General features: G+C 42.0%; 1 protein-coding gene across 1 annotated transcript in view; it reads left to right on the top strand.

Annotated features, from left to right (window-relative positions):
• Nucleotides 1–27,224, top strand: part of MAT1A (methionine adenosyltransferase 1A) — a 73,607-nt gene that overhangs the window by 34,748 nt on the left and 11,635 nt on the right. The window contains exons 2-7 of the mRNA XM_040320711.1: nucleotides 8,897–8,974; nucleotides 13,507–13,629; nucleotides 13,751–13,863; nucleotides 15,792–15,935; nucleotides 24,747–24,965; nucleotides 26,919–27,101. Coding sequence (XP_040176645.1) covers nucleotides 8,897–8,974; nucleotides 13,507–13,629; nucleotides 13,751–13,863; nucleotides 15,792–15,935; nucleotides 24,747–24,965; nucleotides 26,919–27,101 — 860 coding nt within the window. The remainder of the gene's footprint in view (nucleotides 1–8,896; nucleotides 8,975–13,506; nucleotides 13,630–13,750; nucleotides 13,864–15,791; nucleotides 15,936–24,746; nucleotides 24,966–26,918; nucleotides 27,102–27,224) is intronic.

Genomic DNA, 27,224 nt, shown 5'->3' with positions numbered 1-27,224 from the left:
GCAGCAGAAGCAGCAGCAGTAGTATTAACAGTAGTAGTTGATACAGAGTCATATCACATGGGCAGGAGGTGCCATGATGAACAGCAGTAGGAATAAGAGTATATAGAGTGTTAAACAACTGCTGACATAGGTGTATTGACTGGGCGGCAGCAGCAGCTGAAGCAGCAGTAGTAGTATTAACAGTAGTAGTTGATACAGAGTCATATCACATGGGCAGGAGGTGCCATCATGAACAGCAGTAGGAATAGGAGTATATAGAGTGTCAAATAACTGCTGACATAGGTGTCTTGACTGGGCAGCAGCAGCAGCAGCAGAAGCAGCAGTAGTATTAACAGTAGTAGTTGATACAGAGTCATATCACATGGGCAGGAGGTGCCATGATGAACAGCAGTAGGAATAAGAGTATATAGAGTGTTAAACAACTGCTGACATAGGTGTATTGACTGGGCGGCAGCAGCAGCTGAAGCAGCAGTAGTAGTATTAACAGTAGTAGTTGATACAGAGTCATATCACATGGGCAGGAGTTGCCATGAAGTACAGCAGTCTTAATAAGAGTATATAGAGTGTTAAACAACTGCTGACATAGGTGTATTGACTGGGCGGCAGCAGCAGCTGAAGCAGCAGTAGTAGTATTAACAGTAGTAGTTGATACAGAGTCATATCACATGGGCAGGAGTTGCCATGATGTACAGCAGTCTTAATAAGAGTATATAGAGTGTGAAATAACTGCTGACATAGGTGTATTGACTGGGCGGCAGCAGCAGCAGAAGCAGCAGTAGTAGTATTAACAGTAGTAGTTGATACAGAGTCATATCACATGGGCAGGAGGTGCCATCATGAACAGCAGTAGGAATAGGAGTATATAGAGTGTCAAATAACTGCTGACATAGGTGTCTTGACTGGGCAGCAGCAGCAGAAGCAGCAGTAGTATTAACAGTAGTAGTTGATACAGAGTCATATCACATGGGCAGGAGGTGCCATGATGAACAGCAGTCTTAATAAGAGTATATAGAGTGTGAAATAACTGCTGACATAGGTGTATTGACTGGGCGGCAGCAGCAGCAGAAGCAGCAGTAGTAGTATTAACAGTAGTAGTTGATACAGAGTCATATCACATGGGCAGGAGGTGCCATCATGAACAGCAGTAGGAATAGGAGTATATAGAGTGTCAAATAACTGCTGACATAGGTGTCTTGACTGGGCAGCAGCAGCAGAAGCAGCAGTAGTATTAACAGTAGTAGTTGATACAGAGTCATATCACATGGGCAGGAGGTGCCATGATGAACAGCAGTAGGAATAAGAGTATATAGAGTGTTAAACAACTGCTGACATAGGTGTATTGACTGGGCGGCAGCAGCAGCTGAAGCAGCAGTAGTAGTATTAACAGTAGTAGTTGATACAGAGTCATATCACATGGGCAGGAGTTGCCATGAAGTACAGCAGTCTTAATAAGAGTATATAGAGTGTTAAACAACTGCTGACATAGGTGTATTGACTGGGCGGCAGCAGCAGCTGAAGCAGCAGTAGTAGTATTAACAGTAGTAGTTGATACAGAGTCATATCACATGGGCAGGAGTTGCCATGATGTACAGCAGTCTTAATAAGAGTATATAGAGTGTGAAATAACTGCTGACATAGGTGTATTGACTGGGCGGCAGCAGCAGCAGAAGCAGCAGTAGTAGTATTAACAGTAGTAGTTGATACAGAGTCATATCACATGGGCAGGAGTTGCCATGAAGTACAGCAGTCTTAATAAGAGTATATAGAGTGTTAAACAACTGCTGACATAGGTGTATTGACTGGGCGGCAGCAGCAGCTGAAGCAGCAGTAGTAGTATTAACAGTAGTAGTTGATACAGAGTCATATCACATGGGCAGGAGTTGCCATGATGTACAGCAGTCTTAATAAGAGTATATAGAGTGTGAAATAACTGCTGACATAGGTGTATTGACTGGGCGGCAGCAGCAGCAGAAGCAGCAGTAGTAGTATTAACAGTAGTAGTTGATACAGAGTCATATCACATGGGCAGGAGTTGCCATGAAGTACAGCAGTCTTAATAAGAGTATATAGAGTGTTAAACAACTGCTGACATAGGTGTATTGACTGGGCGGCAGCAGCAGCTGAAGCAGCAGTAGTAGTATTAACAGTAGTAGTTGATACAGAGTCATATCACATGGGCAGGAGTTGCCATGATGTACAGCAGTCTTAATAAGAGTATATAGAGTGTGAAATAACTGCTGACATAGGTGTATTGACTGGGCGGCAGCAGCAGCAGCAGAAGCAGCAGTAGTAGTAGTATTAACAGTAGTAGTTGATACAGAGTCATATCACATGGGCAGGAGGTGCCATGATGAACAGCAGTAGGAATAAGAGTATATAGAGTGTTAAACAACTGCTGACATAGGTGTATTGACTGGGCGGCAGCAGCAGCTGAAGCAGCAGTAGTAGTATTAACAGTAGTAGTTGATACAGAGTCATATCACATGGGCAGGAGTTGCCATGATGTACAGCAGTCTTAATAAGAGTATATAGGGTGTGAAATAACTTCTGACATAATTGTCTTGACTGATCCAAAGGAGTCATGGGAGAAAATCATGTGGTCAGATGAGACTATAATATAATTTTTTGATCATAATTTCACTAACCGTGTTCGGAGGAAGAATAATGATGAGTACCATGCCAAGAACGCCATCCCTAATGTGAAGCATGGGGGTGGTAGCATCATGCTTTGGTGGTGTTTTTCTGCACATGGGACAGGGTGACTGCACTGTATTAAGGAGAGGATGACCGGGGCCATGTATTGCAAGATTTTGGGCAACAACCTCCTTCCCTGAGTTAGAGCTTTGAAGATGGGTCGAGGCTGGGTCTTCCAACATGAGAATGACCCAAAGCACACAGCCAGGATAACCAAGGATTGGCTCTGTAAGGAGCATATCAAGGTTCTGGCGTGGCCTAGCCAGTCTCCAGACCTAAACCCAATAGAGAATCTTTGGAGGGAGCTCAAACTCCGTGTTTCTCAGCGATAGCCCAGAAACATGACTGATGTAGAGAAGATCTGTGTGGAGGAGTGGGCCAAAATCCCTCCTCCAGTGTGTGCAAAGCTGGTGTAAAACTACAAGAAATGTTTGACCGCTGTAATTGCAAAGAAAGCCTACTGTACCAAATATTAACATTGATTTTCTCTGATGTTGAAATAGTTATATTCAGCACTGTAAATACATCAGGTCCGGGGCTTCATCAGGGAATGCATGGCAAGGGACCCTTCAGCGCCCTGAACCGACGACGGGTGCCAGAAAGTCACCGCCGATCCAGGACTCATTCATCTTTATGAATGTGAGTCTGTCCACGGAGTCTGTGGACAGACGGGTCCTCTTGTCCGTGACCACCCCACCTGCCGCGCTGAATGTCCGCTCAGATAGTACGCTGGAGGGGGGGCAAGACAATAACTCCAGCGCATACTGAGCGAGCTCGCGGCAGGTGTCCAATCTGGCAACCCAGTACTCCATGGGGTCGTCGGTGCTCATACTGTCAGAAGCACCGACGGACGCCATGTAGTCTGCCACCATGTGGGCCAGCCGCTGGTGGTGACTGCTGCTGCTGCTGCTGGTGGTGGTACTGGGTCGCTCGGTTTGGAAGAACATCCTCATCTCTTCCATTAGGTCCCCTGCTCGGCTGCAGCTGGGTGCAGCCACCTGCTGGGTGAGATGAGGGGGGACAACTGGAGGCCGGGGAGTTGCCTGCTCCAACCGTCTGACAATGGCTGCCTGCAGTTCCTCCATCCGGTGCTGCCTCCGGCTGGCTGGGATGAACTGCTCCAGTTTCCCCTTGCACCTGGGATCCAAAAGGGTGGCCATCCAGAAATCATCCCTCGTCTTGATGGTCTTAACCCGGGGGTCCCTCCTGAGGCATCTCAGCATGTGGGCAGCCATGGGGAAGAGCACAGCCCGCTGTGACTCCTCAATGCTGGCCAGGTGAATGAGGTGCGACTCTTCATCCCTGAGGCGCTGCTGGTCAAACTCAGACATGCCCAACCCCCGGACTATCGGTGCCCCCAACACCGGCTCTCCCTCCTGACCAGGCCCTGACTCCGGGACGACACCAGCAACCACCTCCTCCTCCTCTTCATCATCATCCTCCTCCTCCTCCTCCTCCTCGTCCTGGCCCTGGTCTCGGTGGAGCATTGCTGACTCCTCCTGCTCCACCAAGGCACTCTCCCCAGTCTCGAGCAGGCGATCTAGTGTCCTCTCCAGCATGAACAGTATTGGCAGCACGCTATTGAGGCCAATTTGCTCACTGCTGACCATCTTGGTCGCCTGCTCGAAGGAGGACAACACTTGGCAGACCTGGTTTATCTGCCCCCACTGCGCACAGGCGATGAAAGGGAGTTGTGGTGAAGCCCTCTCAGTGCCTAGTTCCATCAGGTACTCCCTCACCGCCCTTTGCTGCTCCCACAACCTCTTCAGCATGTGGAGGGTGGAGTTCCACCGCGTCACACTGTCCACAATCAGCCTGTGAAGGGGCAGATTGTACTTCCGCTGCAATTTGGACAGGGACGCGGTAGCGGTTGGGGAGCGCCTGAAGTGGCTGGCAATCCTACGCGCCTTTGCCACAATGTCACTCAACCCTGGATAAGTGCGCAGGAACTTCTGCACCACCAGGTTGAGGACATGTGCCAGACAGGGCACGTGCGTCAGACTGCCAGCATGGAGGGCGGCGAGTAGGTTGCTGCCGTTATCGCAGACAACCATACCTGGCTGGAGCCTTCGGGGTGTCAGCCACTTCTGGACCTGAGCTTGAAGTGCTTTCAGCACTTCTTCTCCAGTGTGTCTCCGGTCCCCTAAACTAACAAGCTGGAGCACGGCCTGACAGCGCACGTGCCCCACACTTGAGTAGCTACGGGGGCGCTTGCTGGGAGGCTCAGCAGCTGCGGAGACAGTGGCTTGAGGGAGACCAGCAGTTCTCCCCTGGACACCCCGGGGCGGCACCACAAGATCGGTTGCCGACGATCCCTCACCGACGCCTCGGAGGGAAACCCAATGGGCCGTGAAGCTGATGTAGCGTCCCTGCCCATGCCTGCTGGTCCAGCCATCCATTGTCAGATGAACCCTGTCGCTGACAGCGTGATCCAGCGACAGGGTTACATTCTGCACAATGTGCTGGTGTAGGGCAGGGACACCAGTCCTGGCAAAGAAATGGCGGCTGGGGACACGCCATTGGGGTTGGGCCTGCTCCAACATCTGCCTGAAGGGGTTGCTGTCAACTATGTTGAAGGGCAGCAGATGTTGGGCAATAACCCTTGCCAGGAGCCCATTGAGGGAACGCACACGTCGGTCTCCAGGGGGGAAGGGAGTGGTGCGGTCAAAGGCGTCTGAAATCGACGCCTGGCGCCGGACAGCAGTGCGGGACACAGACGTGGAGGGTGCTGTGGAAGTAGAGGTCTGGCTGCCGGTACCAGTACCTCTACTAGAGGGAGCGGGGGGGCATGACCTGCTGGAAACAGATGAAGATGTGGCAGGGGCTGCTGTACCCTGCTCACTTGTGGTGGTGGCGCTGCTACCACCACCACGCTTCATCTCGTCATACAACGCCCAGTGGTTTATCCTCAGGTGCTGGTTCAGGGCTGTGGTACCCACCCGAGCCAAACACTTCCCTCTCTTCACCCTCACTTTACAAATCCGGCAGATGGCCACGGTAGGGTTGTCTGCCACCAGGGTAAAGAAATTCCAGACAGGTGACTTCAGCACCGCCCTCCTGTCAGATGGGGTGACGCTTACTTGCACCTGCTGGGATTCGGTGCGCACAGGTGGAGCTGCCTGCTGCTGCTGCTGCTGCTGCTGCTCCTCCTCCTGACACCTCCTGCTGCCATCACCAGTGGAGACCCTGACGATGGTCTCCCTGGTGGTGACCTGGCGCACCGTTTCACCAGGGTGCCTACCTTCCCCGTCGTCACTGACGTAGTGAGCCGACGCGTCAGATGGCAACCATGATGGGTCACCCTCTTCGCCCCCAGAGATGTCAGACCAAGGGCTGAGATGTGTTGGTCTGAGGGAACCACGTGACATGGAGCCTCTAGCCTGGCTCCGCTGTCCCCTCACCCACGCCTGGGTCTGACTAGGTGCTGCTGTTTCCTGCACCAAAACAGCAGCACCAGTTTGAAGGGATGTCTCTGGGATACTGCCAGCAGGTATCCCATCCTCCTCATCCATCCCTTCAAAAAGGTCCTGACCATCAGGACAGAGCTGGAGGTCTGCCTGATGCATGGCCTCCCCCAAGAGATCCCTATCACTGTCGCTGTCGAACAGTAAGATGCTGGACTCTTGGGGGCTGGGGGGGGGTAGTACAGGCAACGGTGTAATGGTGGTACTACTGTGAGTCGGGACCGACGACTCAGTGGCACTGCTGTGCCCCATGTAGTCCACCACTACTTGAGCCTGAGATGGCAATATCGGGCGGCTGCCCGATGGGAAGAACTCCCGGATCAGGCGTACTCCCCTTGCACCCGATCCTCTACCACTAGTAGGGGCACGAGAGGTACCCCGTGCTGGCAGCGATCCAGCACTGGGAGTAACTCCCCTACCCCTGCTGCCACGGCCACGGATGCCGCTCATTATTGCTGATATGTGTGTGGGGGGGGTAAACTTTATTGGGGGGGGAAAATGTGAACAAAATGTGTTTTTGTGTTTTTTTTACAAGACAGGCACGCAGACAAAGACGTACACAGACAGCTACTAAACTATAAGAAAAGTAGTACACCAGACAAGGACTAAAAAATTAAAGAAAAAAAAAAAAGCACTAAACAAACACTAACTTTTTTTTTTTTTTTTTTTTTAAACACAAAACACAGACACTAAACACACACTAAGCTAAGCTAGATGAAATAAATGTACACTAACAGTGTGTACACTTACTACACAAAATTTAACTAAACTGAACACAAAACTTAGCTTTTATAAAAGCTCTTTAGGGAAAACTAAACAAAATTTGAACTGAGATGCCTATCAAATATCACTGAACAGCGAACCTGCAAGATCTAACAGTAACACAAGATGAACAAAACTTAGCTTTTAGAAAAGCTCTTTTATAAAGCTCAGCAAAATGTGTTCTGAAATCTCTTGCAAATATAACTGAACAGGGAGGATTGCAGGATCAAACAGTAACACAAATGAAAAAAACAGCACAAAACAGCACAAAACGTAGCTTTGAAAAAAGCTCTTGGGTCTATTGCTTTGAAAAAAGCAGTTGATATACTGGAAAAGATCCACTGGAATCACTAAATAGCAATGCTGGTGATGATCTAAATCAATCAAGAACAAAGACACAGGAAACCAGGAACACAGAAACAGCCTCCACACTCTATAGCCAGCTTCTGAATCTGCAATGAAATGGTGCTGGGAGTGAGCTTATATAATGTCCATGCAGGCAGGTTCCTATTGGTTGCTAACCTGTGACGAGTGTGGAAGGAGAACTCTGATTGGCTCTGATGCAAAAGGGCGGAGCAAATAATCGCGCAATATTCCTATTGCCGAATATTCGCATTGCGAATATTCGGCAATATAAAATGATCGCTTCAGCTACTCGGCCCAATGGCTCTAATCATACCAGCAATGCTTTCAGACGTCTATGGAGATCACTAGGATGTGATCTGTTTTAAAAATGAAACTGTAAAAATCGCTCTGATGCGGAAGATCGGGGCGAGGAAAATAATCGCGCGATATTGCGTTTGCCGAATAATCGCATTGCGATCTTTCTGGAAAATTCAATGAACGCTTCAGCTACTCGGCCCAGGGTCTCTAATGATACCAGCAATGCTTTTAGACGTCGATGGAGATATCTAGGATGTGATCTGATTAAAAAAAAAAATTGTAAAAAATCGAATATTCGGAATTGCGAATATTCACCGCGAATTTCGAAATATAGCGCGATTTCTCGAATATGCTATATTCGAGTCGAATATTCGCAATGCGAATATTCGTGAGCAACACTACATGTGACCAGGGAAAGACAGCTCTGAAACCAGAAATTATGAAAACCTCATTGCTTTCGGCTTCGTTCATCATGAAGGAGATTGAGGATTGGATGTTCCTCCATCTCATTTGTGGGCAGCTGACCCGAGTATTTACAATTGTTGGGTAAGCTAAGGGCTTATTGGTGGAATGGGACAGCCTGGGAGCCTGGGATTGGCAGTGGACAGCACTAAGAGGAGGGATGGGGTGGCACTGCTGCGCTGTAAAAGTGATCAGACAGCCCCAACCTTTAACCCTTACCTATGACTCTGAACTTTGACCCTTACTTTGCCAATAATTATAACCCTGACAGTGACCTAGATCAGTTGTTCTTAACCTCAGTCCTCAAGTACCCCCAACAGACCATGTTTTCAGGTTTTCCTTTATCGTGCATATGTGCTGTAAATCAGAGTCAATGGCTTGGTATTTTGGACAGCTATTTTATCTAAATGAAATTTCAAAAACATGGTACTTGAGGACCGAGGTTAAAAACTACTGATCTAGATCAAACTCTGATCTAGCTATTTTTTCTTTATTATTATTGTGATCTTTTTTTTTTTTTACTTTTTTTTTTGTGTGTTTTGACAGCGCTAATACACAAACATGTTATAATATTATTTGTACTATTACTAGTAATATTACTACTTTCTGATTAAACATTTGATTATAGCAAATGGCACCAAAAATTGTTAATTTTCATATAAAACATGTGCACTGTGTAGACATACTCCCCTGATAATTAATTGTCATTTAATGTTCTTTTGTATAAATCTTGACAAGATAACTTGTTGCACATATATTGTAACATGTAAAAACAACATTGCTTCTGAATTGTTAACTGGTCATTTTGACTAATTGCTTTTGTAAACTCCATATCGTTTTTTTTTCTGCAGACAAGATCTGTGATCAGATAAGTGATGCCGTTCTAGATGCTCATCTACGGCAAGATCCTGATGCTAAGGTTGCTTGTGGTAAGTAGTGTTCATAGCATCGGTAGTTTCAAAATTGCAAAATCGATACACTGTTATACAGTATATATATTTTAAAAAAATGCTAAATGATTGTAAACAGTCAATTGTAAATCTAAAGAAGAAGTAATGTCAGAAGTAAAAAAAAAACTCAGGGGACCCGCTATACACAGCACTTAGTCCCATTCAAATCTATGCACAGGCTGTTGAACAGAGTGCTCAGAAAGCAGCGATCATGATCCTCAACAACCACTGCGCAGCATTGAACAACATAAATCTGCTACTTACTCCAGTCTCTCTCCCCAGGTAGGTGGGTCTGGGCTCAGTTGTCTGAGGCCCCGTACACACGACAGAGTTTCTCGGCAGAATTCACCGAGAAACTCGGTCAAAACCCGGATTCTGCCGAGAAACTCTGTCGTCTGTACAGTTTTGGCTCGATGGAGCCGCCGAGGAGCTCGACGAGAAAATAGAGAACATGTTCTCTATTTTCTCGTTGTTCTATGGGAGAAGGCCAGAACTCGACGAGGAACTCGACGTGCCAAGCACGTCGAGTTCCTCGGCCGTGTGTACGGGGCCTCAGAGAGATGGGAGTACTAGCAGGTGTGTGTTGTGGTCGGCATTGTGTTTTTGTGAATTACAGTTCTCCTCTGCGGTGCAGTAATTCACAGCAACACAAGACTATAGGTTAAGGTGACCAGAATTTTAAAATGAAATCCGGGGACATATTTTTTTTTTTACTAGAAATGGCGGCAATCAGCGACTCTCTGCCCATCACCGTCCGCCTCACAGCCTGTCAAGTATTACCCTCCGGATCCCCGACTACTAGTGGGTGGAGAGAGGAGGAAGATCACTCCGCCGGGGAAGGCAAGGAGATAAGCAGGTAGGCAGCTGGCTAGGACTTGAGCTAAGGCAAGAAGAACATGCGAGCGGAGCTGAATGGGCATGCGTCGCAAACTGAAGAAATATTCCCTCTGCTCCGTCCAGCTCATGATCATCAGAAAGGGGCACGGATAATGGAAAAAATACACCCCCCATTAAAACCTCCTCTTGGAAGTCTGGGTGGATAAGGTTGGCGATACGGTTCATAATATTGATATTCTGCTGGTCAGTTATCAAGAGGGCCATATCTATTATACATATCAACCGATTGAGGTGGTGGATAAGGATAAGGATTTGATGGAGGGTGACACATTGGTTTAGAATAAGATGGTGGGGGTTTGTTATGTGCTTTGGTAGTCTTTTTGGGGGTACTAGTTTTTTTAGGGGTTTTGGCTGAGGGCACTGTAGAGTGCATCCCCATATCCCTTATTCAAATGGATTCAGGAGAGGGGGCTAGATTACGATTATCTTGCCATTTATATACTTTACTGTCCTCATAATCCTTGGTGTCTCTTAGATATTTTTTTATTTTTTATTTTCAATTTCTCCGTCATATTTAGATAGGTGAGTTTGTAAAAGCTTGGATTTGTCTAAATATTCTTTAGTGCTCTTGAATGGCTCCATTCTTTCTTTAAGGTCTGAGATCTTGGATTCCAAGATCACATTTTTTGCCTTTCGCCTTCTGATCATCAACTGCATGAGTTTCTGCTCACAGGCGTTGAAAAACTGGAACCATTCATCCGCAAGTTGAAGATCCTCGACCCCATCATTCGGGCCAATATCTCATCTAAGTCTCCTAGGTGTGAAGTTTTTCCCTATATATAATTCAAATGAGGCAATGTCCCACCATAGCCTAATTTGTTTTTCCATGTCTGCTTGAAGTTGTTTGAATCCCCTTTCTAGATCAATATTGGGACTGGGGTTTTCTTGAAATATTTCTTCTAAATTGATGTGTCTTTCTTTCATGAAGTCAAACACATCCATGGCTGGGTGAATAGGTGTAGTTCAAAAATTACAAAATCCCTGATGCTCAAAAAATGAATAGTGAAAAATTCCACGCCAACTTACTCACAGCTAGTGTGCATGTGGTAAATATATAGATAGAGATAACAAATTATTATAATAAATCATTTAAGCTGCTTCTCAGCAAATCAAGTAGTACTTAATGAGAATAGTTGTGTAAAAAAGAGGGCGCTAATTAAGTGATTGTAAATAATTGTTGACAATAAGTAATTAGATAACATAAATTCCAGTACGTGAAAATAATGAATTAATAAAAAGTCCATTTATCCAAACATTGCCACACAAAAAGGATTGCTTATAATAGTGATACTCACTGTTATAAGCATTTATAGTATTACCTCCCCAGAGAAGTACAGTGTCACTATGGTAACACTACACTGCTCTGGTCACAGTATGTAAAAAAAAAATATATAAAAACTAAAAATAAAAAAAAAAATATTTATTTTTTTATCATGCTGTCACCAATTATTATCATTCCTCGTCACCACCACACCAGTCATATGACAATGCGGAACTGCCCTGGTGACAGTATGTAAACAAAACATTTTATTACATTTCTTAATTTTCCAAACATTTTGGGAAAGTTACAACTTCACATAGACTAAATAATATACTCTGATTTAAGTAATTTTTACCAAAGAAATGTAACAATTTATATTTTGGTTTACATTTATGAAGAAAAACTACTTATTTTCAAAAATGTATGTTGCATGACTGAGTAATTGTCATTCAAAGTGTGACAGTGCTGAAAGCTGAAACTTGGAATAGGGGGTGAAAGTGTCTGGTATTGAAGTTGTTAAAAATACATAAGAGGATCCCTTTTGCCCTAGACCTCTTCTCCAACTAAAAAGATGTAACCAGTAAAAATATTTAAAGCGTCAAAGGGATTTTTAAGTAGCGAAGTTTGGCGCCATTCCACAAGCGTGTGCAATTTTGAAGGGTGACATGTTGGGTATCTATTTACTCAGCGTAACTTCATCTTTCATATTTTGCAAAAACATTGGGCTAACTTTTTTTTTAAAGCACAAAACTATTTTATTTCCCAAAAAAACGCGCTTGAAAAATTGCTGTGCAAATACCATGCGCGATAAAAAGTTGCAACGACCGCCATTGTATTCTCTAGGGTCTTTGCTAAAAAAGCATATATATAATGTTTTGGGGTTCTATGTAATTTTCTAGCAAATAAATGATTATTTTTACATGTAGGAGAGAAATGTCAGAATTGGTCAGGGTGTTCCAGAACGCCTGAAGGTGCTCCCTGCATGTTGGGCCTCTGTATGTGGCCACACTGTGTAAAAGTCTCACACATGTGGTATAACCTGCTAATAATTTTGTGAAAAAAAAAATAATAATCTTGAGTTTGCAAATAATTGTGGGAAAAAATGACAACTTCAAAAAACTCACAATGCCTCTTTCTAAATACCTTGGAATGTCTTCTTTCCAAAAAGGGGTCATTTGGGGGGTATTTGTACTTTTCTGGCATGTTAGGGTCTCAAGAAATGAGATAGGCTGTCAGTACTTCAGGTGTGATCAATTTTCAGATATTGGCACCATAGCTTGTGGACCCTATAACTTTCACCCAGACAAAATATCCACATTTTTTTTTTTTTTTTTTACCAAAGACATGCAGCAGTATACATTTTAGGTCAAATTAATGAAGAAAAAATACTTTTTTGCAAAATGTTATAATAGAAATGAAAAACAAATAATTTTTTTTACAAAATGTTCGTTCTTTTTTCATTTATAGCGGAAAAAAAAAACCGCAGAGGTGATTAAATACCACCAAAAGAAAGCTCTTTTTGTGGGAAAAAAAGGACACAAATTTAATTTGGTTACAGTGTTGTATGATTGAGTTATTGTCATTCCAGATGTGACAGCACCGAAAGCTGAAATTTGGTCTGGTTATTAAGGGTGTTTAAGTGCCCAGTGGTCAAGTGGTTAAATCCAAGGGTTCACATACCTTTTCCACCTGCACTGTGAATGTTTACATAGTGTGTTCAATAAAAACATGGGAACATTTAATTCTTTGTGTGTTATTAGTTTAAGCAGACTGTGATTGTCTATTGTTGTGACTAATGCCGCATACACACCATCACTTTATGTGATGAAAAAAAAACACATTTCTGTGAAGTAAAAAACAACATTTTTGAAACTTCAATTTTCAAAGACGAAGTTGCCTACACACCATCGTTTTTTCACAATGCTCTAGCAAAGCGAGGTTACGTTCACCACGTTTTTCTATTGAAGCTTGCTTCATAACTAGCTTCTGGGCATGCGCGGGTGTAAAAACGTTGTTTTAAACGTCGTTTTTTGCTACACACGGTCAATTTCTGTGAAGTAAAAAACGACGTTTTGAAAAACGACACATAAAATTGAAGCATGCTTAAATTTTTTTTTGTCGTTTTTCACAAGACATAAAACGACGTTTTCCCCCACACACGGTCATTTAAAGTGACGTTTTTAAAAACGTCGTTTTTTTTCATCACATAAAGTGATGGTGTGTACGCGCCATTAGATGAAGATCAGATCACATTTTATGACCAATTTGTGCAGAAATCCATATCATTTCATATCATTTTATATAACACAAATAGCCAACTTAAATTCATTAAATGTGACTCGTTATATTTCAGAGACAGTATGCAAAACTGGAATGGTATTACTCTGCGGTGAAATCACATCCCGAGCTAATGTAGATTACCAGAAGGTAGTTCGGGATACCATCAAATACATTGGATACGATGACTCTGAAAAAGGTTAGAAAGCAATATATCCCCTGGCCCAAAAATATTTAATCTTCATTAATACAGACACTTTTTTTTCTTTATGTATATATATGATGAAAGCATTCAATTATATTTTGTTTCATTTATGTAGGTTTTGATTATAAGACATGCAACGTGCTTGTAGCTCTAGAACAACAGTCTCCAGATATTGCTCAAGGTGTACATTTAGATCGTAGTGAAGAAGATATTGGAGCTGGTGATCAGGTACTATATTGTACTCATTTCTGCAATCAGTTCTAAGCTAAATATACAAGACATGGTTAACTATATCATTCTTTGCATACTTTGTACTTTATTTGACACTACATTTCAATATTTTCAATATTGCTTTGTCTTATTTACACTTTGTCTTGCTTTCCTCTAAATCAAAAAAGGAATCTTCTTTAAAGACGAATTCCAGGTATTGCAATTTGTGTATAGTTACATTGGTCCATCCGTGTAAGGATGTATGCACCATACTTGTGGGATCACTGTGGAAACCGGAAATCACTGTAATAGGCACCACTGATACAGTAATTGCTATTAGATTTCTGGTCTTGTGCACAGTACACATTCAAAGAAAAATTGTGCATTTTCTCAATGAATATAAAGCTCCCTCTAATTGTAAAAAGTGAAGAGGCAGAGTGATGAAGTCACAATCTCCACCTAGTCCAAACAAAGAACACCTTGCATGGATTGAGAAAATATAAGTATTCCCAATGGATATTAGAAGTGGCTGTTTTTAATGTGAATGATGTTTTTTTAAACATAATCTGCACCTCCGGGGGGTGGCGCCATTTTGGTGCCATGCATTTGTTTGCGGAGTCATTGAAGAGTCACCCAATCATCTCTAGCAATTGCCTGGCTCAGGAAACAGCTTTCCTGCAGTAGTGAAATGCAGTTGATCACCAAGTAAGTTGTTGTACTTAGTATACCTGGTAGGCTGTCAGCATTACATACCACTGTGTGTTTAGAAAGTGTGGCTTAAAAGATTGTGGGGTAGATCCACAAAGAAATTACGCGTAATTTCAAAATTCCCGCGTCGTATCTTTGTTTTGAATCCTCAAAACAAGATACGACAGCATCTCGTCTAGATCCGACAGGCGTACGTCTTCGTACGCAGTCGGATCTTAGATACAATTTTTCGGCGTCCGCTAGGTGGCGTTCCCGTCATAATCCGCGTCGAGTATGCAAATTGGCTATTTCCGACGATCCACGAACGTACGACCGGCCGTTGTATTTTTTTACGTCGTTTCTGTTGGGCTTTTTCCGGCGTATAGTTAAAGCTGCTATATGGTGGCGTACTCAATGTTAAGTATGGCCGTCGTTCCCGCGTATAATTTTTAAAATTTTACATCGTTTGCGTTTGGATCTGCCCCTGTGTCTGCATGTTTCCACATGTTTTATTGATGTCCTATTAAAAATTCTGTTATGGACACAAGTATGATTGGTATCCCCAAAACAAGAGGACTGGTAATGGCCAGTCTTAACAAAACATCCATAAGATGCCGATGAGCTGAAAACCTTTTTGTTGGGAAATATGTGGGGATCAGGAAGGAATTTTTTCCCCTGCTGTAGCAAATTGGATCATGCTCTGCTGGGGTTTTTTGCCTTCCTCTGGATCAACTGTGGGTATGGAGTTGGGTGTATGGGATTGTACTGTGTTTTTTATTTTGTTTGTTTATTTTTTGTGGTTGAACTGGATGGACTTGTGTCTTTTTTCAACCTGACTAACTATGTAACTATGTAATTTTACCTTGCTGGGACTGTATACATTAAATTGGGGATCAGAATTTAGGAGATCATTTTAGTTGAGTCTATTACTTGTCTGTTGAAGGACATACATAAAAAAATATGCATAATAGGGAGCCCACACACTTTAAGTGTTTTAGTTATAAGGTACTAGCTCATTCAGTATAACTGGATGTTTGTGAAAAACAAAATAATGATGGATGAGAGGATCAAAACCCTGAGAACAGGCTTGTGAGAGATAAGAAACTTTGCTAGCAAGCAGACTTTCATTTCTGTTTTAGCATGTGTATGCAAAAATTCTAGAGCACTTCTGTATTGAGATGCAAGTAAGAATTCGCCGCACCACCTTCATTATCAGTAATCTTTGAATTTTTCATTTTGTCTTTCACTATGTTTTGTAGGGTTTGATGTTCGGCTATGCAACAGATGAAACAGAAGAGTGTATGCCACTGACTATTGTCCTCGCCCACAAGCTAAATGCAAAGCTGGCAGAATCAAGGCGCAATGGGGACCTGCCATGGCTTAGACCAGATTCAAAAACGCAGGTAACTGAAATTATTATGTAACATAAATACATTTGGAACATTTTTAATGGTGAAACCCAGATGTTTCTGTTTTCAGTAACTGTACCCCTCCATTTTATATTCATTTATTTAAAAAAAAATAGGGAAGAACTGAGGCATTACACATACCAATCATTCAAAAGAATCTAAAAACGAATACAGTAGGGATCGAAAGTTTGGGCAACCCAGGTAAAAATTTGTATTAATGTGCATAACGAAGCCAAGGAAAGATGGAAAAATCTCCAAAAGGCATCAAATTACAGATTAGACATTCTTATAATATGTCAACAAAAGTTAGATTTTATTTCCATCATTTACACTTTCAAGATTACAGAAAACAAACAAATGGCATTTGCAAAAGTTTGGGCACCCTGCAGAATTTATAGCATGCACTGCCCCCTTTGCAAAGCTGAGATCTGCCAGTGTCATGGATTGTTTTCAATCATCGTCTGGGAAGACCAGGTGATGTCAATCTCAAAGGTTTTAAATGCCCAGACTCATCTGACCTTGCCCCAACAATCAGCACCATGGGTTCTACTAAGCAGTTGTCTAGAAAACTGAAACTGAAAATAGTTGACGCTCACAAAGCTGGAGAAGGCTATAAGAAGAAAGCATTTTCAGATGTCAATATCCTCTGTTCGGAATGTAATTAAGAAATGGCAGTTATCAAGAACAGTGGAAGTTAAAGCAAGATCTGTAAGACCAAGAAAAATATCAGACAGAACAGCTCGCAGGATTGTGAGAAAAGCAATTCAAAACCCACGTTTGACTGCACGATCCCTCCAGAAAGATCTGGCAGACACTGGAGTTGTGGTACACTATTCCACTATAAAGAGATACTTGTACAAATATGGTCTTCATGGAAGAGTCATCAGAAGAAAACCTCTTCTACATCCTCACCACAAAAATCAGCGTTTGAACTTTGCAAATGAACATATAGACAAGCCTGATGCATTTTGGAAACAAGTTCTGTGGACCGATGAGGTTAAAATATAACTTTTTGGCCGGAATGAGCAAAGGTACGCTTGGAGAAGAAAGGGCACAGAACTTAATGAAAATAACCTCTGTCCCACTGTTAAGCATGGGGGTGGATCAATCATGCTTTGGGGTTGTATTGCAGCCAGTGGCACAGGGAACATTTCACGAGTAGAAGGAAAATGGCTTCAATAAAATTTCAGCAAATTTTGGATGGTAACTTGATGTCATCTGTGAAAAAGCGGAAGTTAAAGAGAGGATGGCTTCTACAAATGGATAATGATCCTAAACACACCTCAAAATCCACGGGCGATTACATCAAGAGGCGTAAACTGAAGGTTTTTCCATGGCCTTCACAATCTCCTGACCTCAACATAATTGAAAATCTATGGCTAGACCTTAAAAGAGCAGTGCGTGACAGACAGCCCAGAAATCTCAAAGAACTGGAAGACTTTTGTAAGGAGGAATGGGCAAAGATACCTCAAACAAGAATTGAAAGACTCTTGGCTGGCTACAAAAAGCGTTTACAAGCTGTGATACTTGCCAAAGGGGGCAGTACAAGATATTAACTCTGCAGGGTGCCCAAACTTTTGCAGACGACATTTTTTTGTTTTTTTGTTTTCTGTAATTTTGTGTAAATGATGGAAATAAAATCTAACTTTTTTTGACATATTATAAGAATGTCTAATCTGTAATTTGATGCCTTTTGGAGATTTTTCCATCTTTCTTTGGCTTCGTTATGCACATTAATACAAATTTTTACCTGGGGTGCCCAAACTTTTGATCCCCACTGTTCCTATTGAATACATTTAATATGACAATCCATTTTTTATCCAATTTTACATAAGAGGTCCACTGTATGTCATAACTTAAAAAGAAAGTGTTAGTCCATCCAAAACGAATATTGTATTAAATATGGTGCATCAAATCACCTGCTGTATTCTAATTTAGATTAACAAGATCGTCTTGTTGTAGTTACCATTCTCCATAAGATAAACTTGAGGACTCAATAGGAAGATTGGGATCCATTCATTAGGAGTCACACGATAGTTTTTTTCTATTGGATGGACTTGGTGAACTTGTAGTTTTTTCAACCTGACTATGCCATGTGTCAAGTGTGCATACCTGATAACACAAGTACGATGAACTTGTTGCCTAAGTCCTTGAGATACTGTACATAGTAAACTGCTAGGTGGATTAGTTCTACATTATCAATCAATGACTATAAAATATCCATGTTTGCTGGATTGACCTTTTAATACTAGAAGAGTTAAACTAATGTTTAAAATGACATGTGTCCAGGCTTCATTATTGCCTCCTCCTCGATATAGCCTGGAAGGAAGAACCCCAAAACCATAAAACCCTGCTCACCATTTTTGTGCTGGGCCAATTGGAGTGGAATATATTGCACTTCGGCATATGTTTTTGCCTTCCTGCATAGCTGAGTGGGTGGAATTATTACCAATAATAGCTGTGTTTTGATATACCTCAGAGTAGAAAACGGGGGGGGGGGGGGGGGGGATACAATTTTCCACAAATTGTCAGGAAAAATATACAATATATTTGCAACAACTATACTGGTTTTTCCTTGTTGTCTATGCCCCTGTTCGGGAAGTTTTCTCCCTCTGTGTCCTGGAGGCAACTGTCATGCAGAATGAAATTGGTGGGAAATCTACAATTCTCCATGACATTGCCTTCCGTCCTGCCTCATCACAACAATTTTAATATTCTTTGGTACAGCTTAGATTATTTAGATTGGCACTGGACTGCACATTTTGGATAATGAATAGTTATTATGACTACCAATCAGAAATGAGAGAAGGCAGAAAAATAATATAAAATCCAAATTAGTGTGATTCCTCATTTCCTGAAGCCAACTTAGATTGCCATGTCTGACAAGGTTAGAACCCCAGTATAGATCTAAGAATTTTTTATTTAATACAAAACATGTATGACATTTTTTGTGGATTTACTTTTATAGATACAATGGGGGTCATTTACTATAGCGCTAATATGCAATAGTGCAGCTAAATACTCCCAAACTAGCGCTATTGCACTAATTAGTGCCCAAACAGAATTTGCTATAGCGCTGGTGAAAGAATACTCCCAAAATTGAATTTAATATAGCTCCTAGACAACAGATAGTGCCCAAACACTTACCGTATATACTCGAGTATAAGGCAAGCACATTTTTTTGTGCTGAAAATGCTTGAGTCACCTTTTTGCGCCTGATCTCCCGGATTTGGGGACCCAGGAAAGGCTGGCTATAGGTCCCCTGGACCCCAAACTTGCACACATATAGCCCGACTATATGTGTGCAACGTTTTTTGTCCGGGAGACCTACGGCCGGGGAGCACCGATTTTTCAAATTTGGGCACCCCTTCCATAGACTCCCATGTTAAATGGTAATTTCTCCAGTAACTTTGGGGACCCAAGTTTGCTGTCTGGGGGACCTATGGCCGGGGAGCACAGTGAGGCATAGGCACAGCGAGGCATGGGCACAGTGAGGCTGGCACATGGACACAGGGAGGCAAAGTGAGGCACAGTGAAGCATGCAGATGGTCACCTTAGGCTTATATGCGAGTCAATACGTTTTCACATTTTTTTGTGGTAAAATTAGGTGCCTCAGCTTATATTCAGGTCGGCTTATACTCAAGTATATACGGTACTCTGCTAGAACCTGAAGTAATGCACATGGAAATAATGTTTAGAGCATGATATGATTGCCTAAATGGTATGGAAATATGTGGTATATTGTTTAAAGAGAATCTGCTTTAAACAGTGATATATACACTGAAATATCTTTTAAAGTCTGAGAAGAGATACATTCCCCCAACTGAGCATGCTCAAACATGCAAACTACTCAAATTTTTGGCTTTTTTACCAAGAGTTATAGTAAATTCCAAAATTAGCACTGGGTTAAAAAGCGTTTTTGAGAGTGAAAATTAGTTATGTAGCCCGATGCAAGTTTCAGCCATTAATTATAATGGTACAATTGTAACCTCCCCAAATAAATTGTCCTTGCAACAGCGTTGCTTCTTCTTCATCTATTTTGTTTTTTAGAATGCTAGAATGTGGAATGTTTTCATGTTTTGGTAAAATATATGTTTTTCTGCCTCTCTCACTTGTTGCTGTCCATCACTCACACAGGTGTCTTTACAAACCACAAACAATACCATTGTGCCATGCCCTAGACCTTCTCTGTAACTCAAAATATGTAACCTGTAGAATTTTTTAAATGTCGTCTATGGAGATTTTTAAGGGTAAAAGTTTGACGCCATTTCACGAGCGGATGCAATTTTGAAGCGTGACATGTTGGGTATCAATTTACTCGGCGTAACATTATCTTTCACAATATAAAACACAATTGGGCTAACGTTACTGTTGTCTTATTTTTTAATTCAAAAAAGTATTTTTTTTACAAAAACAGTGCGCTTATAAGACCGCTGCGCAAATACGGTGTGCTGAAAATAGACAAAGGCCAATTAGCTGATGCACTTTAGTTTTGGTTGATTCTATTAACTCTTCAAATGCATGCAATGGTATGTAAGGATTTAATATTATGGTGTGGAGTTCCAAACATCACACACAAGTTAACAGGCAGTTTATTCTAATTATAATTTATAATTATATAATTATAATTTATTTTATAATTCGCTTGTGCACTAAAAGAAATAAACACAGCTCTCTTAGATAGGTGGTAGATTGGCTGAGATTTTAACTCATAACTTGAGTGATTTGGAGACGTCTGAGCAGACCACTAAGCCATTGTGCTAAATACTCTGAGACCTGCATAATAGTGTAATATTATTAAAGAATGAACATAAATAATTACTGCTTTATAGTCACCTAAATAAAATAAAAAAACATACAACAGATATGTAACTTAAATGTTTAATACAACTTTACAGAATAGCAGAAATTACTCTGCAATACTCATTCATAACAGCATTTGTTAGCAAAAGAATAAAACCAACTAAGAATACTAATTTGAATATACATAAATATATGCACACGAGGTAGAGCACATCTCACATAAAAATGTTTTATTCACATTTATGGATCATGGTTGCAGTGCAGTGCTATATAATAACTTGGTAGCAATGGGCACTTGCAGATCCACGGAATCACCGATTAGCGCTGATTCCTAAGGCATGGTAAGCGCTAATAGCTCTTAATTGCCTGAAATAGGAGCTATTACATATAGAGCGCCCAGTACTTCCCAGGACTCTTAGTAAATGACCCCCAATATGTCAGAAATGTGTGATATTTTACACCCATTGTAAATTCATGCATGGAATTACAGTTTTTGTGAATTGAATATGTTATTAAAAGTAACAAAAAGTGATAACAATTTTACATACTACATGCTTTAGAAAATTGACATCAATGTTCTCAGTATTGTTTCATCTTTTAGATGCAGATTCCATAAATGTATATAATGCATGTTTTTAGTGTGCATCCTTGTTCAACTTTTCATAGATTTAGTGGTTTATATTGTTTGGTTATCCAAAACCCACACATTACTACCACCATCTGTGAGTGTCAGTTTATCTGCAGTAATGGTTATGTGTAAATTCCCTATGAGATGTGACAGCTATAGCTGCCACGAGCAGTGTGTGCTCTGTCTGTACACTACATACATCTGTTACTGCAGTGAATATGTTTGTTTTCTTGAACAGTAAGCATACACCATTCAGCTGTTCCACATAACTTCAGGCATGACTAAATGCAGTATGGCACTGTGGAACTCATCCAACTTGGCATGACGTGTTCAAGATAGTGAAACGTGTTCTTCAATAATATCTGCAATGCTTTAAATCATACCTTCCAAATGAAAGAACTTGTCCAGTGAAGCACAGAACAATGTGCAAAGTGTAGAACAATGAACCTATTTATGGCTTTGTAAACTCATTTCAGTACAATGATATTTGTTTGCCAGGGTTTGCAGATCTTTGCACATCCTGATCAGTGCCGGCCCAAGACATTGTGCTGTCTGGTACCAAGAATGAAATGCTGCCCCCCCCAAAAAAAAAATTATGCCCACCAAAATGCCCCCACATCCATTATTTTATATCATGATAACTGAATTGGACCTATCATGGCTCTATACATTTATATAGGAGTATAAAAAGGACCTGTTATGGCTCTATTCATGCAATTAACCCCACAGTGGAGCAGAGAGCGAAACGGGAGGAGCGGTCGGGTGGCAATTAGCCCCACAGTGGAGTGGAGAGCGGAGCTGGCAGAATGGGATGGCGTGCGGGCGGCAATTTGCTGCCCCCCTGAAAGTGCTGCCTGGTACAATGGTACCATCGGGTCCCATGGTAGGGCCGGCCCTGATCCTGATTGTTTATGCTTTTGTAAGGAAATTGTACTTTTGCATTTCCATCTTAAAACATGCAAAGCAAAGAGAATGCTTTAATTCAGTGGCTGTTCAAAGGAAACCTGCATTGAGAAAAATATGAAGGCTACTTTTTTTAACTTCCCTGTCTGAAAATGCTAGCTGCCTGGTTATCATGCATTCTTTTTTGAGTTACTCAATTGTGGAGGGGTTTGGGGTAAGCTCCACATGTATTTTGGCACTACCTCTCCATTTCACAAGCTAGTGATAAAATAAGAGTTTTAATAGGTTTGATTATGTTCTCTATATTGGCTGCTTTTCAGTCTGTACCACATTTTTGAAGCACTGTATGAATATTGACTGTATAGACATTTGGGTTATTTATTTCTTGCATGATCTACTTTATTTTTGCAATGGTTGTGATTAGAGTTGTCCCGATACCACTTTTTTAGGACCGAGTACAAGTACCGATACTTTTTTTCATGTACTCGCCGATACCGATTACGGATACTTTTTTTAAATGTGTCCCCACAAATGCAGCCATGTCCCCACAAATGCAGCCATGTCTCCTCACAAATGCAGCCATGTGTCCCCATAAATGCAGCCATGTCTCCCCAGAAATGCAGCCATGTGTCCCCATAAATGCAGCCATGTCTCCCCAGAAATGCAGCCATGTCCCCAGAAATGCAGCCATGTGTCCCCAGAAATGCAGCCATGTGTCCCCAGAAATGCAGCCATGTGTCCCTAGAAATGCAGCCATGTCCCCACATATGCAGCCATGTGTCCCCACAGAAAAAGCCAAGCCAAGCCCTCCTCCCCTGCCGCCGTCGCCTAGTTGATCAGCACAGGGAACATTACAGCTTTCATTTGAATAGCTGTGTGTTCCCCGCCGCACCTCGTCATATATAGCCCCCCCCCCTTGTCCGGGCACTTTGATAGACAGATCACCCATCCAATCAAAGTGCCCAGACAAGGGGGAGGGGCTATATATGACGAGGCGTGGCGGGGAACACACAGCTATTCAAATGAAAGCTGTAATGTTCCCCGCGCTGATCAATTAGGCAACGGGAGGAGGGCTTGGCTTTCTCTTTCAGGACTGCTCTGCTCCACTCTCCGCCCCCTCTCTGCCCCTCTCTGCCCCCTCTCCACCCGCTCTGTAGAAAAAAAAAGTATCGGGTGAACCATCGGGAGCATTTGCGCGAGTACAAGTACTCGCGCAAATGCTCAGTCAGATGCAAAACTCACCAACTCAAATTGCCTTACACTCTTGTGTTTGGCGTGTAAACGTGTACAAAAAGACCTCACTGGTAGGTATAGCAGATAATCCCAGTTCCAACTAATTCACTGCCAGAAAGCTCCGCATGTTAATAAAAGAAGTGCACAAAATAGCGTGATACCGTAAAATCAGTTTAATAACACACTTAAATCTTCAAATATAGCACTCACATGAATCTAAAAAAATAGAGCAATACACTTCACAGCAAACACTCGTTCAGCCCTGGTTCACACTGGGTACGATTTGGAACGATTTGAGATGCGATTTGACATGTCAAATCGCATCTCAAATCGGCGGCAATTGTCGGCAATGGCACTGTCCTAATCAGTGCGACGCCGCATCTGCGATTTCAAAAAGTAGTTCCTGTACTACTTTTTGCGATTTCGGGCCACGATTTACATTAAATTGCGGCCGAAATCGCGGCAAATCGCGGCAAAATCGCGGCCGCGAAATCGCTGTAAAATCGCGCATTTTACAGCGATTTTGAATTCGCAGCAGTGTGAACCTAGGCTCAGAGATGAACCAAAAACCGAGTATATTGGTCACATCAGACCCAAGGTGTCAACTGATCGCTCACCACCTCCCCGCTGTTCCTTCCTGGATCTCTGCTTCCTTGATTGGCCTTGATACCAGGGCCATCTTAATAGCATCATGGGCCCCTGGGCAAAGTAATGCTCTGGGGCCCCTATAATGATGACAGTGCAGGTAAACAGACATTAAGTAGGTAGGAGGCAGACTGCCTCCCTTTTGCATCTATCACTCTCCGTGCCATCATGGGGCCCCCAATTTCAGGGCAGTGTGGGCTCAAGGACCAGCTGCTTTTGAGGAAAGTGCAGGGGCCCCCCATGCAGCTGGGGCCCCTGGGCAGGGAATACCTGTGAAAACGGATATTTCATCTTCATTGTTTACAGTGCTGCTTATATTTTATTACACTATATATATATATATATATATATATATATATATATATATATATATATATATATATATATATATATATGTATGTGTATATATATATATATATATATATATATATATATATATATATATGTATATGTGTATATATATATATATATATATATATATATATATATATATATATATGTGTATATATATATATATATGTATATATGTATATATATATATATATATATATATATATTCACTAGTCATTCCTAAAATTATGTTTGTGTTCTAGGTGACAGTAAAGTATATCCAGAAGAATGGAGCTGTTATCCCTATCCGTGTACACACCATTGTAGTATCCGTACAACACGATGAAACCATCTCTCTAAATGAAATGAGGGAGGCCTTAAAGGAGAAAGTTATAAAGGTGGTGGTCCCTGCCAAGTACCTTGATGAGAAGACTATATACCACCTACAGCCCAGTGGACGTTTTGTTATTGGTGGCCCTCAGGTGATATGACCTTTTGTGTTTAAATTATTTTTATTCAATCAATTAAAGAGTAACAATGACAAGACAACACAATTTAAAACCAAGACACCATTCAAAAAATAATCAAAAGGAAGAACAATAGAAAAGCATAAGGGTTTCAAAGACAACACAATGAAAAAATACAAATACAAACATACTGTATAAAAATGTACCCCCTGAAAATCTCTACAACCATATATATCATATTTCCTCCCTCCAAAAAGGAGGCTAGAGACCTGTAGAAATGTGAAGCCATCCCTCTTCGAAGTACAACTACTTTTCCCAATCTACCTCCTATATATAATCTAAGGGTTACCAAGCTTCTCTACCTAATCCCTACTCCCCACACCCCATTCCCCTCCAACTCCCCAAGCCACCCCTCACTACCTGACCTGATGTAATACATCCTTTAGATAACTCCTATCTTCTTTTGTTCCAGATCCTAAGGTCAAGTAACCACTCAGCTGATAAATGCCTCCTTTTCCCTTTGCAGCATTCCTTAAAGTGTACATAGATCCTTGCATTGAACTTCTACTGTATCATTTACTGTACTTCTTTTTGGTCTGTGAAACATACCAATATAAGCTTTTTTTGTAATATCTGCTTGATAAGTGAATTAAAAAAAACTGTTGATACTGCAAAAAATATTATGAGCTGATGAATTAAAGCGGAGACTGCGAGCCAGGCCTTCTCTCCAACATCATTACCTAACCTCACAAATGCCCTTCTGGAAGAATGGTCAAACATTCCCATAGACACACTCCTAAACCTTGTGGATAGCCTTACCAGAAGATTTGAAGCTGTTATAGCTGCAAAGGGTGGGCCAACTCAATATTGAACCCTCTAGACCAAGACTGGGATGCCATTAAAGTTCATGTGCGTGTGAAGGCAGGCGTACCAATACATTTGGTAATTTAGGCCCAGGTTCACGTAGAGCGGCGTATCTTTGTGCGGGCGTAGCACATCTCATATGCACTACGCCGACATAACATAGAGAGGCAAGACCAGTATTCACAAAGCACTCGCCCTCAACGTTGTGCCGGCGTAACGTAAATTAATATTTCAAAGTAGGAAGGTGTTGGGCGTAATACATTTTAAATTAACTGTGACCCCATGTAAATGAAGGGCCGAACGAACGGCGAATGCGCGCGCATTCTCAGAATCACGTCGCATATACTCCCTAAGATACGACGGCTCAATGCGTACGACGTGACCGTAACCTAAGCCCAGTCCCATTCACGTACGACTTACGTAAACGACGTAAAATACGACGGCTGTTCCGACGTCCATACCCTAACATGACTCACCCCTGCTTTATGTGGGATAACTTTACGCCGGACGTATGCCTTACCTAAACGGCGTGGACTACTCCGGGCGTAAGTACATTCGTGAATCGGCGTATCTAGGTCATTTACATATTCAACACGTAAATCAATGGAAGCGCCCCTTGTGGCCAGCGTAAATATGCGCCCAAGATACGACGGCGTAGGAGACATTTACGTCGGTCGTATGAAGCCAAAATTCAGGCGTATCTTGTTTGCTGAATAAGGCACATAGATAAGACGGCGCATCCGTAGACTTATGTGGCGTATCAGAAGATACGTCGGCGTAAGTCCTTTCTGAATTCGGGCCATAGTGTATATTCAATTTTCATTCTGGAATATAGATATTCTACTTTATATGAAGTCAACCTTCACTTTGGTATGACACATGGATGTCACCCAGTCATATTGCTTTTTTTTGCCCAAAATACGACTCTCCTACCAATCTGCAAGTTGAAGCAATTAATTTCCATTAGTTTGCCCAAATTTATACGTATTTACTATCTTTTTTAGCAATGCAATAAAATTAAACATGAAATGTCAATACCCATTAATGTAAATAAACTTGCTATAACTGATATTGTTCTCATTGGTACAATATGTGTCATTTCAGGGCGATGCTGGAGTCACTGGTCGGAAGATTATAGTTGACACATATGGAGGATGGGGTGCACATGGTGGTGGAGCATTTTCAGGGAAAGACTATACTAAAGTGGATCGTTCTGCTGCCTATGCTGCTCGTTGGGTGGCTAAATCCTTGGTACATGCTAAGCTCTGTCATCGTGTCCTTGTTCAGGTATGTATGTCTCTTTTTACAGTCGTATTTACGCTTCCTGCTTTTTGCCTACTGTCTAATGCAGGGGTAGGCAACCTTGGCCTCCAGCAGTTTTGAAACTACAAGTCCCATCATACATTGCAA

This window comes from Rana temporaria, chromosome 8 (genome assembly GCF_905171775.1).
Source record: "Rana temporaria chromosome 8, aRanTem1.1, whole genome shotgun sequence".
NCBI lineage: Eukaryota > Metazoa > Chordata > Amphibia > Anura > Ranidae > Rana > Rana temporaria.
The sequence above is the reverse complement of the archived record's forward strand: the minus strand, read 5'-3'. Positions and strand labels throughout refer to the sequence as shown.